At 36.4% G+C, this 16,696-nt stretch overlaps 1 protein-coding gene across 1 annotated transcript in view; it reads left to right on the top strand.

Annotated features, from left to right (window-relative positions):
* LOC111156715 (GDP-mannose 4,6-dehydratase) overlaps window positions 1-16,696 on the top strand; it is a 628,939-nt gene that overhangs the window by 153,539 nt on the left and 458,704 nt on the right. The window contains exons 3-4 of the mRNA XM_022517761.1: window positions 3,966-4,053; window positions 5,590-5,699. Of these exons, the coding sequence (XP_022373469.1) occupies window positions 3,966-4,053; window positions 5,590-5,699 (198 nt within the window). The remainder of the gene's footprint in view (window positions 1-3,965; window positions 4,054-5,589; window positions 5,700-16,696) is intronic.

Here is a 16,696-nt window from a genome sequence, read left to right as displayed (position 1 = left end):
CTAATCCTCATTTGCCACCCCGCTGGCTGTGTAGCCATGGGCAAGTCACTAGGCCTTTCTTAGACTTAGTTTCTCAAGTAAAAGGGGTTGATAAAAGTACCTGTTTCCTTACATTGTCTTGAAGATTAGGTGAGACAGTACATGGAAAACAGTCCAGAGAAGCTCTCTGGGTTTTGTGGGGCTTTAGTTGATATAAGAGTGACACGGTGACACAGTACTTGATGCTGACAGCCCTAGGGATACAGATTTTATAGAAGGCTTCTTGGTCCAGTTTATTAATTAGCATTAGTGAAAGGCAGCCTATTATATTTCCTAGGATCTTAGCTCTGTGCGCATTCCTTCTGGGTGTGAGGGGACAGGAACATCGATAGAAGTGAAACTCTGATAAAACTTTCAAGTGCCTTAAGCATCACTGTTAGCAGATAAGACAACAACATATACTTTTATACCCATTTTGTACCCAAAAAACAGAGAAACCAGAAAAACAAAAGACAAATTCAAATCTTTTAAAAGGAAAAATTTGTCTGGGAATAAATGAAATATTTGTATTATGTAATGTGGCAACAAATACAGCACAGCATATCAGAAATTAAAATAAAGAATAGGTAAATAGTGGGTTTTCCTTCTAAGAGGAATTATGACCAGGGAGTATGAGGAGCACAGGAAGGAAATGACATATAAGGATTGTCCAGTTGTTATCTGTGGGAGATTATTTGTTAGAACATGGAGTTCCTATTCAACCATTCATGATCTGTGAGAATCTGTAAAATATTTTTTCTGGGTTTCTAGAAGCCTTGGTGAAAAAAGGCAGAAGTTTTTATGGATTTCATTTTGAGAAGATACTGAGTGTTGGTAGGATGGACCATGTGTACACTTTAGCTTGACCACTTCCACTGGCTGTGTGATTGATCTCAGACATTGTCCTCACCTGTAGAATGTGTGTAATATAAGGAAGGGTGTTGTGAGGATAAATGATTTAATGTCTTTGAAGAGCAGTGTCTGGCATGTGGTCATTGCCATGAACATGTTAGCTATTCATGTTATCTATATAACCTGCACTTTTCAAAAGGCAAGTGGTATTAAACATCCCTGGGGAGTTATCCTTGCCTCCAAGAGAATTCTAGACATTGAAGAATTTGAAATCTAGTGGTAGTAATTTTCTGCTTTCTTGATTGAAATAACAAACAGATACCAAAGGATATGAAATCGAGTGGTAAGAATTTTCTGTTTTCATGATTGTAATAAAAAATGAACAAACATGGGATTGGGAGGGAGACAAACCATAAGTGACTCTTAATCTCACAAAACAAACTGAGGGTTGATGGGGGGAGGGGGGTTGGGAGAGGGGGGTGGGATTATGGACATTGGGGAGGGTATGTGCTATGGTGAGTGCTGTGAAGTGTGTAAACCTGGCGATTCACAGACCTGTACCCCTGGGGATAAAAAAATATTATATGTTTATAAAAAATAAAATTAAAAAAAAATGAACAAACAAATGAGCAAGCATTTCTCTGTTATATTGCCTAATCTGACTCTAGGTTTTGGAGACAAACTAACTTTGTTCTGATGTTGAGATAACTTGAAATTTTCCTTTCATCACTTAGTTAAATTGAACATGAAATTTGTTTGTCAAAATACTCCTTTCTGTTTAAGACCTCAGTTTTTCAGAATTACATTTAGTTTTTGAACAGCTACAACATAATAGTGATTTTGATTAAGTTTATATGGAGTCATATTCAGCTCATTTATCTTTTTGCTTTGGTTTCCTAACTCTTCATCTGTTTTCCCCCCAAATCCTTATAAAAACAAACAATAACCTTACATACATCCCTTCTGTAAAGAGAAAGCTGCTAATCTCAAATTCTTAACTAGATTATCCAGTTTGCACACATTTTGGCTTGTCTTAAAGTTTGTATTTCACCTGTCTCTGAAGCAGACAGACTCAGCTTTCATTAGTTCTTAGAATAATACTTGCTGTCATGGATTAAGCATTTGGCAGGTCTTTCTTTCCCTGTATACACATACCAAAAGTTGGGAGTGAGGGGAAATTAAAACACATTTTTTTATATTAAAAAAAACCCTAGTGCTTAATGCTTTTGGTTATAAGTGTGACAAAAAGTCCTATGTTATTTATTTGCTGTGACTTTGTGTTGTTGTCTGATTTTAAATCGAATCTATCAATATCATTTAATATTTTCACCAGAGCTTTTTATGTTTATATGCAAGGTGTATGTATATGGAGTTTCTCTTTGTTTCAGGATGTTGGAATATGTGACTTAACCAGAATCCAGCAATTAAGCGAAAAGATAGACTAATCATGTTATTGTTATTATTTTCATTTTATAATTAAATGATCTGTTTTTATAACATAGAGATTACTTTATGTCCAATGAACTAAAGTTCTACTTACATCTGAGAAAGCTATATTTCAGAAATAATATGGTAAAATTATTTGTTAAACAAAATTATTGTTTGTAGAGCAGTTCAACTTTACAATTAAATAACAACTTAAAAAAATTGGAGACCATGAAGTAGAATAAATTCATGGCTTGATGTGTTATTTTATCTACTTCTAAATTAAGAAATGGAGATGTATACCCAAATCTCAATTTAACGTTTCCTAGATTTTACAGTTTGCCTCCTAAAATTTTAGTCAACGGTTTGTGATGTTCCCTTCTTAAAAATATTTTCATTTTTACCACATTTTCTTGGGCTTAGTTCTTTTGGAAAATAGTGTGGATGAGTGCTTTTCTCTTTGGCTAAAGCTACTAACCAACAGAATTATTCATTGTGGGTGTGTTGTATCCTTTGCAGAAGTTAATTTCTCATATATGCCGTATAAAATGACGATGACATGTCTTTCTATTTGAAAGAAAGTCTTATGTGCTTATAATTCCGCACCTTACCCCCCCGCCCCCCAATCTGGAATATTTGAGTCATGCCAAGGATTAATTTTGGTTTGAAACAGACAGAAAACGATTGAGTTAAAATATAGAAGTGTATTCAGCTGCAAAAGAAACTGCCCAACATTCGAAGGAACACTTTTAAAATAAGTAAAGGATTAAAACTGCCACCAGTAGAACTGGAAATTGGGCAGCTGGTGACATAAGCTTGTATTAGCATTGGCAACACAAAGGGAGTGATCTTGACATTAGAAGGAAGTGAGACCGGGTCTTGAACAATTTCTCTTATGTATCAGACACAAACAGTCTTTTCATTGGTATCAGACAGGTATGCATTCTTGTTCCAAGGACTTTATTCCCCCTCACACAAATCATGGTTAAGCTAAAGATAAAAATTTAAAAAAGTAAAAAATCCTTTCTTCATTTGAGTTTTCTTCATGTCTTAAATCTAGTAGAATATAAATCTTGTCCCTAATCTATGCTATTTCTTTTCAACAAAGCTGGATAATAGCAGCTGCTGTCTGTTTATATTTGTGGACGCAGGTATATTTATATATATGTAATAGGTGCACGATGCAAAGCTCTGAGGACACTGGAAGGAAGTGGTGGCATCACAGCCTCTTGGCCTCATGCTTTTTGTTACTGCAAGGCAGTTTTACCGATACGATATGGCCTTACATGGTCTGTCTTCAGTTTCAAACTGAAGAGATATTTTGTCAGCAGCAGGGCTCTAAGTGTGTATGTGTGTTTGGAAAAGGAGACATTTGAGTCTCTGTAACTAAGCATTTGCTGAGAAGTCACATAATTATCTAATTACTTTTGTTGAGATTGGCAGTGAAAACACGGCAGAGAGATGGAGGTACAATGCTGGTGGCTGGTGGGCAGTGGTTGGGGAGAAAGTAAGCAGTGGAACTATTTTTAATAATTTAAAGATAATGTTCATAAGTTATAGACTTATAAGTTATAGTTATTTTTCACAAGGTAAGCATTAACAAAAGAACCTCTGAGTTGCTTATTAATCCTCATTGCACATTTATAATTTTTTATCTTTCCACGTTGTAGGTCCATGGAATTGTGCGGCGATCCAGTTCATTTAATACAGGTCGAATTGAACATCTGTATAAGAACCCCCAGGCTCATATTGAAGGAAGTAAGTAATTTTTTTTTCTAAAATTTCTTTCTATGGCTTCCTACATTATGATGTTATTTTCAAATGTCCAAAGCCCATCAAGTTGCAATTATTTACCCATGAATTGCCTGCATTAAGTGCCATCTGCATGCTTTGAAAACCCTTCCATTGCTTGCTGCCCCTGGGCCACAGTGTCATCTTGGTTAGGCTGTTACAGGATATTGGTCAGGTGATGCTGCTCAAGAAACCAAGAGTAGACATGCCTTTGATCACCCTTCTCCAGGTGTCCTTATCCCCTCCAGTAAGATCAGGTCCATATTCACAGCACACTCCTTTGCTTTTTATGTTTGGTATAATGTAATCAAGCTAAGTGATCTGTGTACATTTATTTAATTTTTAAAATAATTTGTGAAGACAGGTCCAAAAACAGGCGGCAATTAAAACTATATTTAATTGCTTTACAAATCACTGTCAGTATTTGCAGTTGCATGTTATTTTTGTTAATAAAGTTGCCTGAATGTAGCCAGATAGTCTACACAGCCCAGTCATAGTGTGTTCTCATTTGCCTTTTATAGCAGCTCCTAAGCTTATCAATGAAACCATTTTACAGATGAGGAAATAGAGGCAGAGAGAGGTAGTAACTTTATTGAGGTCACATACCATGTAAAAGACAGAGGTAGGACCAGGAGACTGGGTTTTTAACTCCCGAGTTCATCCTTCTTTGCTTGTCCCTTTTTTCTAGCTAGCAAGGATAATTCAGTCTGCATGTAAAGCATTAATGATTTTGTATTCATTTCAGAGCACCAAATATTTGCAATTTTGTGTTTACTTGTATAGGTAGTGATATCATCAGGAATATAACCTAGTTAGTTATTTCCACTAAAGGATTTTTACCTTAATATTTAGGCTACTCAGTACATCCTCCTTGAAAATTATTACCATTTTTGTGCAAAGTACAGAATGGTTGTACCATTGGATCTAGACACATAGATCATTATTATGTAAAAATAACAAAAATATCAAGCTAGCAAGTCGCCCATCTACATGTGTCATATTTAGTGAAGTCAGTAAGGCTATGCTGTGATTTAGGATTAGAATAGGCTGGCTAGTTGTCCTAAACAATTATGCCTCTACATCAGGCATTTCATGGATGACTTAAGGATTGATGTCTATGAAGTACTTAAAAATCGCTAGATAAAAGTATCTGGTTCTTACCAGTGTATTACAGAGTTCTTTAGATAATGTGTTCATTTTTGTGAGATTTTCTTTGTCTGAATCTCACTCTTATGTAACATATCGTACAAACTACCTGGGAACCATATGATACGTTAATTGTATAACATTGTCTTGATAAGATTTTTTAAAAAGTTTATTTGAGTTTTTACAAATCGACTCATGTCTTTCTACCATTTAGTTTCTTTAAAGATGACAGTTGTACTCTGCTGCTCTGAAACCAGTCTGGTTTTCAGACTTTCAGAACATACCTTTCAATTTTGATATTTTTGAAAAAATGGGCTTATGTTTTCTTCTATCTAATGGTATGCTTTTGAATTCTAGACATGAAGTTGCACTATGGTGATCTCACTGATAGTACCTGCCTTGTGAAGATCATTAATGAAGTAAAGCCTACAGAGATCTACAACCTTGGAGCCCAGAGCCATGTTAAAGTAAGCCATTTTTACAGTCAGATTTCTCTGGCTGTGTTCCTGAATTGTTCTGTATTTTACTTTTTTCTGTTCCTTTTGTTGTTGTTGTTGTTGCTGTTTCCTAATGCAGGCACTACTCCTAGTCTTCAAGTTTAATAAACGAATTTAATAGAAATACTATACTTTTAAAAAGTGTATTCTCTGTTACTGAGCAACATAAAATCTTACTGCTAACATTAAAGTAGCAGTATTCATTTATTTTGGGTTGATCTTGTAGTCTGTTTTCTGCCATTTCAAATCCCATTGTGAATGAAGTGTTTTGTTAAAATGTTGGAAAATGTAATGCAATAAAACTACTATTTTAATATTAATTTTTGGTAGTGGTTATATTACTGGCTGAGAAAATATTTTTTTAGTTCAATAATATATAAAATTAACCAACTTTTTATTGTAAGTAGTAAAAATCATGGGAAGAAAAGCAGTTTTTAGCTTCTTGTCTCCTCAGTAGGATACAGCTAATGTTGATTTCTTTCTGAAATAAATTCAGATTCTCTGGTAGTCTACTTACCTCTCTTTAGTTTTTCTTTCTGGAACAAATCATGGTAAACCTGAGAAGCCCACGCCTAAGGCTCTAGCAATCTGCTTAATTCAAATTTCCATTTTTGTTGCTGTATCCCAGTGTCCACTTGAGTTAGTGAAATCTGAAGCCAGGAATGATATGAGCTCTATTTAGACACTTATTCAGTCAGAATAGTGGAGCTGAGAAATAACTCTAAGTTAAAAGAGCCCCTCGTCATCCTGCCAAAAAAAAGTCCAGAGAATTTATCAACTCTTTTTTTTTTTTTTTTTTTGCTGTTTAATGAACAAATTCAGCAGTGTTATTTCAGAAATATTTAAGGTGATTTGTATTCCTCTATATCCCCAACTTTAGAAAGAATGGAATCTATATGCCTGTTTAATATCTCTGCTAGTTTAAGGGAGAAAATATAAACTAAATAAGATGAAACCAAGTGTGGAATATAGTGAGAGAAACATAGGGGTTACCCAGTCTTGTTAATATTAAATTTAAAAGTAGTATATAAATCCTCATAATTTATATTTTTCTCTAAAATGTTATCCTTGAAGGATAGCTACATATCAATAAAGTTACTTCTTTATTGTGCTGTCTCAGAAAAAAATTTTCCCCTTTCTTAATCTTGATGATTCTGTTTAGTATCCAGTGTTAACTTTTGGGCTGTGAAAGTTATCAGCATCTTTCAGTTAGAGCAGAGCTGTTTTTCTAAATGATTCTGAATATCTTTTCTCATTTTTTTTTTTTTTAAGATTTTATTTATTTATTTGTCAGAGAGAGAGAGAGAGGGAGAGAGAGCAAGCACAGGCAGACAGAATGGCAGGCAGAGGCAGAGGGAGAAGCAGGCTCCCTGATGAGCAAGGAGCCCGATGTGGGACTCGATCCCAGGACGCTGGGATCATGACCTGAGCCGAAGGCAGCTGCTTAACCAACTGAGCCACCCAGGCGTCCCTCTTTTCTCATTTTTAAAGGATATCTTATGCATACTATGCCGGGAGATATTACCACCTGTTTTCTGTGGAGAAGTAGTTGCTGTCTTTATTACTCCAGGTGTGAAGACTGTTTATCACTAACTGGAGCAATCAGTCCATCTTCCACATTATAATTTATCTAGTTGCTTCTTGGCCTTTTTGGCCAATGTGAGAGTATTTTCCAGGCAAAATTTGAATGTTTTGTTATGAATGCTCTGTTACTCAGTTTCCTTTAGATTAAGAGCTTTCCTTTGTGATTGTAGATAGTTTATCACCCCTGGACCTATAAACTGGCATGGTGGGAAGATGTAGGAAATTTTATGAAGATTTATTTATAGAAGGTCCCCCCCTCCTGTCATTTTAGTGTTAAATGAACCAGTCTTCTCCTTTTTCCAAAAACTTTTAGTTCAAAAAGTCTGCTGTACTTTTCTTACTTGAAATGAACCTATTCCTTTGTGAGTGTCATTCTAGAGTGGTTGCACTGTAAGTATAGAAAGCTTAGGAAACCAAGTCATTTCATTCTAAGTTGCTATGTATATGAAGTTTGTCTGTTTTTATTGTGTTTTGCCTGCTTCTCCTGAAGGCCAGTTAATTGGCCAAAATGGTGCTTAATTGAATGTGAATTTTTACTTGTAAGATCATTTAGCCCTTCAACAAATATTTGCATGTATGATGTAATGGAGGACACTAAGATGTATAAAACCCACTTCTGTTGTGGAGGTTCTAAAGTGGTGTAGGGGTGACTGTGGCTAGTGACAGAGGCTGGCGTTAATATCTTTTGAGTCTTTAGAGAACGGAGAGAGAACTTCAGTGTGAGGGGATTATCATGGTATCAACGAGAGGTTTTATGGAAGAACTTTGCAGACATATTTAGCGGGAACTTGTAGTCGAAGGTAGTAATGTAAGGCCCATGAAAAGTTGGGTTCTGCCTATAACATGAAGAGCATTCTAGATTAGCTGAGCAAGAAAGCCGTTGAAGAGAAATGTGATGTATGGCTGTGTAGGAGGTTGGGCTACCTTTGGACAACCTCTGTATATTTTTGAATATGGGGAAAACAGATTTAGAGATGAGTTTTATAGGTTAAGTAAATCTAACGGTAGACATATTGGAAGCTGTTGGAAGATGGTGGGAATGGGGTGGATGACATGGGGTGCCTGGTAGGGCTATCCTCTCTGCTGATAAGATATGGGAGCCAGGGAAGAGGGAAAGCAATGCAGTACCCAGGGGACCAGACAAGTAATGGTACATAGTAGAAGTAGGCATTCAAGGAGGGACTGTTGGAGTCAGGCAGGGTAAATGAAAAATTCTCTCCTGGATATATTCTACTGGCAGGACTTGAAGTACAGTCAGGGGAAGCAGGTCATAAGGTAGTTTAAAATATGTTGTGAGGTTTGGGAGAGATTTGGGGTACAAAGATGTAAAATCAGCTCTGGGAATCTTGAGATAGCAAAGAGGAAGCTAGAGAAAGAGGAATAGAGGACTGAAGCTTGAACCTAGGGGACATGAGTGCATTTAGAATGGGAGGAAGAAGAGTAGTCACTGATGATGGGAAGGTAGGAGATGGACAGGCAAGAGAGTGGAATGGTGTCACAGAAGGTAAAAAAAAAAAAAATCAGGCAATTTTAAGCAGGAGGGAATATCAGCAGTGCTAGATACTCCTAAAAAGAGCATTTTAGCATATGATAGAAAATTAGTTAGGGTGCAGAGGATTTAGAAGTTGAGGGGTTATGAGGGAAATGCAAATTGAGTGGATTCTATTCTAGAATTAACTGGTGTAAGAGGGAAGAAAGAGAATATGATAGATAAGGCTCACTTTAGCATCAGCTGCAGGTTGCAGGGCCATTCCCCAGAATTTCTGATTTATTAGGTCTAGAATGGGGTGAGAACTTCATTTTTAGGACATGTTCCGGTAATGCTGACTCTGGTCTGGGAATTTCACTTGGAGAACCATTGCTCTAATGTTTCAAGTCCCTTGGTTTACCCATATTTAATGTGTGCCTTAAATGCATTCTTCTTAGGCATTTTTTAAATGTGTCAGCTTTTGTTTTGATATAAAATTATCCTGCTCCTTGCCAGTTAGTGACCTAGTGAGCTTTTAAACCCTGAAACTATACCTGTTATCAGGAATGATGAGAATGGAAAGAGTCTAAGGAGAATCTGATATAAGTTTTTACCAAAATTCTTCACATTCACAAATCTTTTTCTGTGTACTCCATGAGAAATACTAGTATTTTAGAGGAATAGTATGAATACAAACCACTGTTAGAATGTCCTTTAAAAATCCGTGTTCCATGTCACTATTTCTGCTATGATCTACGGTCAGCTTGATTCTTTTTTTTTAAATTTTATTTTATTATTATTATTTTTTAATTATTTATTTCTTTTCAGCATAACAGTATTCATTGTTCAGCTTGATTCTTTTTTTTTTTTTTTAAGATTTTATTTATTTATTTGACAGACAGAGATCACAAGTAGGCAGAGAGGCAGGCAGAGAGAGAGAGAGAGAGGAGGAAGAAGGCTCCCCGCTGAGCAGAGAGCCCGATGCGGGGCTCGATCCTAGGATCCTGGGATCACGACCCGAGCCGAAGGCAGAGGCTTTAACCCACTGAGCCACCCAGGTGCCCCTGTTCAGCTTGATTCTTAATCATGGAAAGAGTGGGTGTGGGGCAGGGGCTGGAGTGATGGCAGCTGGGGATGACAGATAGCCATGTTCCTAGGGCGATGTTGCTCTGTTCCCTTACCACTCCAAGGCTCTGTGTGTTGGGCTTCAGTTGTCTGCCTGTTCTCCTAGCAGCTTGTTAGGGGATTAGGACGGAAAATACATACAAGCAGCATGCATACATAAATACGTACATATATTTTTATAATTGATTTCTCAGTGTTAACTAGCTTTGTAGGATTTATTGTGTTCTTAGACAGTAGTTCTTAAACAAAAGTTCTTTCTGACAGTGGAATATTTGCAGTTAGGTTAATTAAAATACATTTTTTATTATTTGGCTTGGAGCTTTTTTGAAGGAAGGCTCTAATATTAGCACATTTTAGATTTAATTTTGAATCTGTGACTTCTAGACTGGGTGTTGTTTATGTTGGCTTCTCTTTGTGCAGGATAAAGTCTTCTATCACTCTCACTTCCAGTTAATTTGCTGTGGGCTATGGTATGCTAAAAGTAAGGAAAATAAAATAATAGGAAGTTGGTCTGGTTTCCTGTAGGAAACCAATGAAGATGAAATTGGTTCTTGGAATAAACCCACAGCAGTCTGGGAAATACTGACTGAAGACATTTTTCTGAATCATAAACAGAAAAATTATGACTCATGAAGTGTGGGTCATTGAGAGGCTGATTTGATCTTATGTGGGAGAAAGTGAGAGATGACGGAAATGTACTAGTTATTAAAAGTAGTTAAATCTAGCATGATGACATCATCCAAGTAGGAACAAATTATCCAATATTTAGCCCTGCCCATTTTCATGGGGAAAACGTTTCAAGAGCCTGCTTTATTGTTCTTCCTTTTTAACTGTGTAAATAATAGTTTTTCAATAATTTGTCTTCAATTTCTTATCTGTTCAGTGTGCATTACTGTCATGATTTTGGATTTTTCCACCATTCCTCAAGCTTCTTTGGCAATCTCATGTCATTCTTGAAACCATAGTGTTGGATGAAATCTTCCTACAGTAAATCTAGTCCAACATTACTCCCTTTTGTCTCACAGTGTTATGTTAGAATTGCCTTTATTTTTTTTTCCCAAAGAAATGAAAATTATGCAGTCATGCAATGTTACAGTTAAAAGGAACTTCAGAAATGACTTCATATGATTTTCATTTATAAATGAAATTATCTACTCAAAGTCACGCATCTAATTGCTGGCCAATCCAAGATTGCAACTCAGATGTTTGTATTCTATAATTTATTTTAAAGACCATTCAAGGAAATGATTACAATTGTAATGTAAAATAGTTCTCACCTTAAGTTTTTCTTTCCCCACATACCTAAGTTTCTTAAGTTTATTTTTTTTTCCTTGTGATGTCAGTAGATAGAAAGTTATTTTCTCTTTTCGGTTTTGAGAAGGATTTTCAGTGTTAAAGGCCATTAGTAAGTCTTTAATTTTCTTATCCAAGAAAAATATCTTTAATTTTAACTAATTTTTAATTTTATCTTATGCAAATTGAACAACTCCATGCTTTTCATTAAATTTCTGACCCTTTAATGACCTTTATTATTTTCCTTTTTAATTCTCTGTAAGCTGTTTGTTTAGTTTTGTTTTCTGACACCTGGGAGGCCTGAGTGCCCAGAAGGTAAACTGGGGCATGGCTGAGTGAGTGGGATCAGGAGTGGGAGTGGGATTTTCTTGTCTGGTTGTGTGGGACCAGTCAGCAGATGTGCGCATGGAAGCACGAAAGGGCTGAATCTAAATTGTCCTTATTGTGGGACTCCCAGCCCAGGAAGCTAGGCAAGAAGCAGAGTTGACTATGAACCAAATATCTAGTGTAGTGGCAGGCACCAGGTTAGAATCCAGGAGAGATGAGAGAAAAACCAGGCCAGGGAATGAAGTTGGGAATAAAAAAGAGGCATGGGAATTAGACAAGTGGCCCCTGGGAAGAGGACTGAGCAATTTAATTAGCCGAGGTAAAGACTATCATCTCCAGTAGCTTTTTCCTGGCTGGTCCTGGGAGCTGAAATTTATAGCTAAGGAGCTGACCTCCATATTTATCTCTAGGAGGCCTAAACCTCTTGTGGCTTCTTTCATTGAGGGGAGGGAGACAGGTGGCTAAATGTATTGGAGAATTGCCTTATGGTAGGAAAAGGCAGTTGCCTATGTTGAACATCTGGTTACTGCCTAACCCAGTTAGAACAAAATAAAATTGCAACAGTGTGGCCCTTTGCTATGCAATCATAGCAAGGGTAAAGGGTGGCGTATTAAGAACTCAGAGCAAATGGCAGAGAGCACTCTGTTCTTCTGTGTCCTTTATCAGTTATTCCCTTTTTGGGGACATAGTGGGGATCTTGGGGAGACTGACAAGGTGTAAGCAGAGCAAGAAAATAAGGAGTAGGCAAGGGCATGACTATTGCTGTCAGGAAGGGAACTGAAACAGCATCCTTAAATGTGGGTGAGGGTCGAGCTCCATGCCCACACAACCATGTGTTAGATTTCATTAGACTGTATGGACTATAGCTATTCAGTGCTGCTTCTGCATGCTGCCTTTTATCAGGCCCCAGTACCAGCACAGTGATGCAGGAGGAGGCTCACAGATGCACATCATTGTTAGTGTTGGAACAAGTATCCTCATCCTCCAACCCCCACTTTTGGAAGATCCCATTATAGCACTCTGCTTTTATGAAAGACCTGTATTAGCACCTGTTATCACCATTCAAAAGAAATCTGAAGAAAATTTTCACTTTTATGAAAATAGGTGCATAGCAAGAATAGTGTTCAGCGCCTGTTTTGCAGTGAGGCAGCATGCACCCTGAGCAGCGAGAGTGGCCGCATCAGGCTTCTTCCCCAGGAGCTACATTCAGCATCTCAGGATCAAGACAACATGGCTTTGAAAAGTGATTATGAGTGTCTGTGCTTTATCTTGACTTTTGTGCATCTGTTAAGCAGGATGTATCCTAAGGTATCAGGAAAGCCTAAGGGAAGTTATTTTTTGGGTCTGGGAATGCTCAAAAATATCATATAAATTGATCGTAATTGTTTCTTTGCTTTATGCCATTTTGGCTTATGAAAGTTTTCTTAAATGGTCTACTTTTGGATAGTGGGGGAAACCTGTAGATGACTGTCATGGGGCAGAAGGGAGGAAGGTTTTCATGAGATACTGTGATACAGACAAGAGTTATCAAATCAGGGATGGAGATGGAATTCCCAGGACACATTCTGAAACTTTAGATCCAGGCCTACCCTAGACCCTGGGCCTTCGTGTTTTCCCTGGCTTCAGACCATGGCCGTGGTATGTGTTAGGTATGTGACTTTGGCAGAGTGCTCAGCATTTTTAAGCCTCATTTACTAATCTATAAAATGAACACCTACCTTAGGTTGAGAATCCTTATGACCTGCTTCTACCTATGGGCCTTTGCACTTACTTTTGATTATGGTACTCTTTCCTAGATACCTACCTGCTCATTCCCTTAACTACTCTCAACCTTTACGCAAATGTCAGCTTCTCAGCAAGGCCCTCCTGACCATGCTGTTTACAATAGTAACTTCTGGGAATGGTGGCACAGCCCATCCTGAGGGGGAAAGCTACGAAATAAATGTGGTAGGAACAAGAGAGAGGGGCCAGAAAATGCAAATCGGCTACTCTCCTTCCCTACTTCCAATCCCAGCGTGCTCCCTATCATAATTTAGGCTTAACATGAGGCAAATTATTCAGAGAAACGAGTTCACTAAGGTTATACAGGGAATGGACATATCATTCATTGTTTCATCTGCCTATGATACAGACTTGCCTTTTGCCACATCAGCTGTTTGAAACTGTAAGTAAGAATATTTTCCTCACTGAAATGCCTGTAGTATCTGCCACTGAAATGTTAACTCGTTATGCCATGTTATAAAGAGGAAAGTGATGTTTTGGGCCCTTTGATTTTTATGAAATGGGCCATAGTATTTTGAGGTGGAAGTGATCTTGGCGATGAGCCAGCTCAAGCCCTTATTTTGCAAAACACAGCTTGGGACTTCCATTTGATGAGCAGCAGGTCCGACTGTCTAGGCTGGGACCGAGGACTGACGCCACTTCATATTCTTGTCATACAGCTAATCTAAGAAGACTGAGGTGGGGAAGGTGTCACTGAAGTATCACAGGGGAAGAGAACATAAGACTCTGATGTTTGAAGTTTCACCTCTCTTCTTATTCCCACCACTTATTACAGTGAAACAAAGTTTTGATCCAATTGGTTTGAGTTAAAAGCATTGTTTTTTCCCTTGATTGAGGAAACTGGTTGTAATTAATACCACATGAGTAGTGTTTGGATAGCGAAGAAGATCCCTAAATACAACAATGCGGGTGAAATGTTAGCACGTAAGTAATACTAAAACAAAATTAGTGTAGAAGGGGAAATAGAAATCTATAGTACTAAGTCAGCAGAAATAATTACAATCTTTTTGGCTAGGATAGTTCAATAAAAATTTTTATATCGAGTGCCTATACTGTACTGGTGTGTAAGTAAGTTTCTCTAAAAGCTATAGGAAGCTAATGATATTTTTTACTTAGAAGAATAAAAAGAATCAATAATATGATAACCAAAATGAATCATTTGTTCCTATTTGGGTACTTTAAAAAAAAATAAATTGCCAGGTCAGTTATTTGACTATTATAATATCAATTAACCTATTTCCTAAGATTTAAAAGTAAATATTTCCTTTTTAATATGTAAATGTACTTTTGTCCATATACGAGTATACACAAATTCTAACTCCTTGTTTGGTCTCTGAAGAGAACTTCTTTTGTTAGCAGGTAAACTGATACAGGCTTATATATTTTATGAGGCTTAAAAGCAGTTCTTATATTTTCATATGTAATTCTTTTTTATATGTAATTCTTGAGTGTGCTCAGAGCAGCATAAAATCACCCTAGTTGTTAGCAAGTTATTAATATTGAAATTATGAAGGTAGCTTATGGGCAGAAGGCTTTCTTGGTAAAGAGCAGTGAGTGCAACTTTGAGAATCTGAGTATTAATAAGGTATGTTTGCTATGAGATCTAATATCTGTGCATACTACAGTGTGTCTGTTTCTGGAAAAATTAGCTTTCTTACAAGTCAATTTAGCAGGATGAATGGAGCAACTAGTGGATGCTTTTACTCTCCATAGATAGATAGCTTGGGTGACGGAAACCTCTATGGTCAAGTAAAGTGGTGGTTTTGCTTGTTTTTGTTCTTTAAGCCTCCATTTCTTTCTGATTGATTCTGTGGTTCATCACCTGTGTGGGCACAGTCCCCATGATATTTAATAAATTTGGTTTAACAACTTTAGTTGTTACAAGGAAATTGTAGTACAAAACCTTATCATTATATAATTTAACATTTATGCTTACAGTGCATTAACTCCACTAATGTAAATATGACTCATCAGTTTCTATGGTTCTTAGAAAGAAGTTTAGCATTTTTTATCTTACATTCATGAGGGTAGAGCAGGACTTTATAATGCTTGTGGGTCCCTGTGTGTCATCTGGCTCAAATTCTTTTTGGAAGCCTGTTACGGATTTGAGCAATTGAATTCAAATCTAAAACCACTTAAAAAGTCCTTTATAGTCCATTAAGAATTTATATGAGAGAGAACACTCTATGAAAGTTCTCCTCTCCCTTTTCAAACAGATTGTTCTGTTTTATTAGATCTAGGTGGTATTGTAATTTTGATAACAGCTAATAACGTTTGGAATTTTGCTTATAATTAGTGGACCACACAAAGGTATGTTTGTCGGGTGTTTCACTCTTAATGCACTTATTAAATAAAGTCTTAAATATTATTTTAGGTTTGCAACAATTAAGCTAAAATTAATGCAAATAGTTAAATCTTAGTATCAATTTCTAGATGTATTTATAAATACAAATAGTAAACAGTGTAGGTTCTATGAGTGAAACATTTGCTTTGGATTTTTAATGATGAAAACTTTTTGGATTTCCAATTAGATTGGAATATATAATTTGTATAAATTAAGATATAGATATAGATTACGCTTTGTTTAATATCATAGTTAGATGTATCTGTAGTCCCCCGCCCAAAACCCACAAAACACTTGTGTGTAAATTTAAGAATTTAAACTTAACTGCTCTTTTAAACACCTCATATGGGTTGGTATCAAATATGATTCTTACTATATTCTTTTAATACAAGTGCAGTTTATAAAATTCTCTTTGTTAAAGTTAGATCCTTAAAATTGGTAGAGTAAAATAAAATGAAACCTTTTCTGTTTCAAAAAGTTTAATGCATAATATCTTTTTTGTTAATTTTGACTTAAGTTATTAAGTATTGGATACCTTCTTACCAGTGCCAAAGAGAAATAAATTGTAAGAAAATAACCCTAATTTAGATCTCCATTTTTTGAAAAATGTTGAACATGAAAGATTAGTAAGCTTCATTATGTTACTTTCTTTAGTAACATTCACTTAATAGGTACATTGTTTATGGATATTAATAAAAAGAATCAGCCACGAAGAATTTAAATTTGCTTTATTTACAGATAAATATGCAAAACGGCTTGGTTTGGCTTGCTAAACTCTGTTAAGTTTGTCATTAGAGTAATTTAGAACAAAAATTACTTTAAAAAGTTTAACTTCCCTATGATTTTAATGTTGATGATTAAAATGTGTTGACGATTAAAATGTAGTATCTCCAGATGACAAATATTGTGTCGATAGTAGTTATGCAGTAACTGTAAATGTCAGGCTGGCAGAGGTGAGGCTGTCAGGGTCAGCTTTTCATTCTGTTTGGTAAATCAGGGTAGAACCTTTTCCTGAGTCTCCTCTCTACTCCTACCCCCATATGG

The sequence above is a fragment of the Enhydra lutris genome, unplaced genomic scaffold (assembly GCF_002288905.1).
Source record: "Enhydra lutris kenyoni isolate GAN:26980312 unplaced genomic scaffold, ASM228890v2 scaffoldscaffold48, whole genome shotgun sequence".
Classification (NCBI taxonomy): Eukaryota; Metazoa; Chordata; class Mammalia; order Carnivora; family Mustelidae; genus Enhydra; species Enhydra lutris.
The sequence above is the reverse complement of the archived record's forward strand: the minus strand, read 5'-3'. Positions and strand labels throughout refer to the sequence as shown.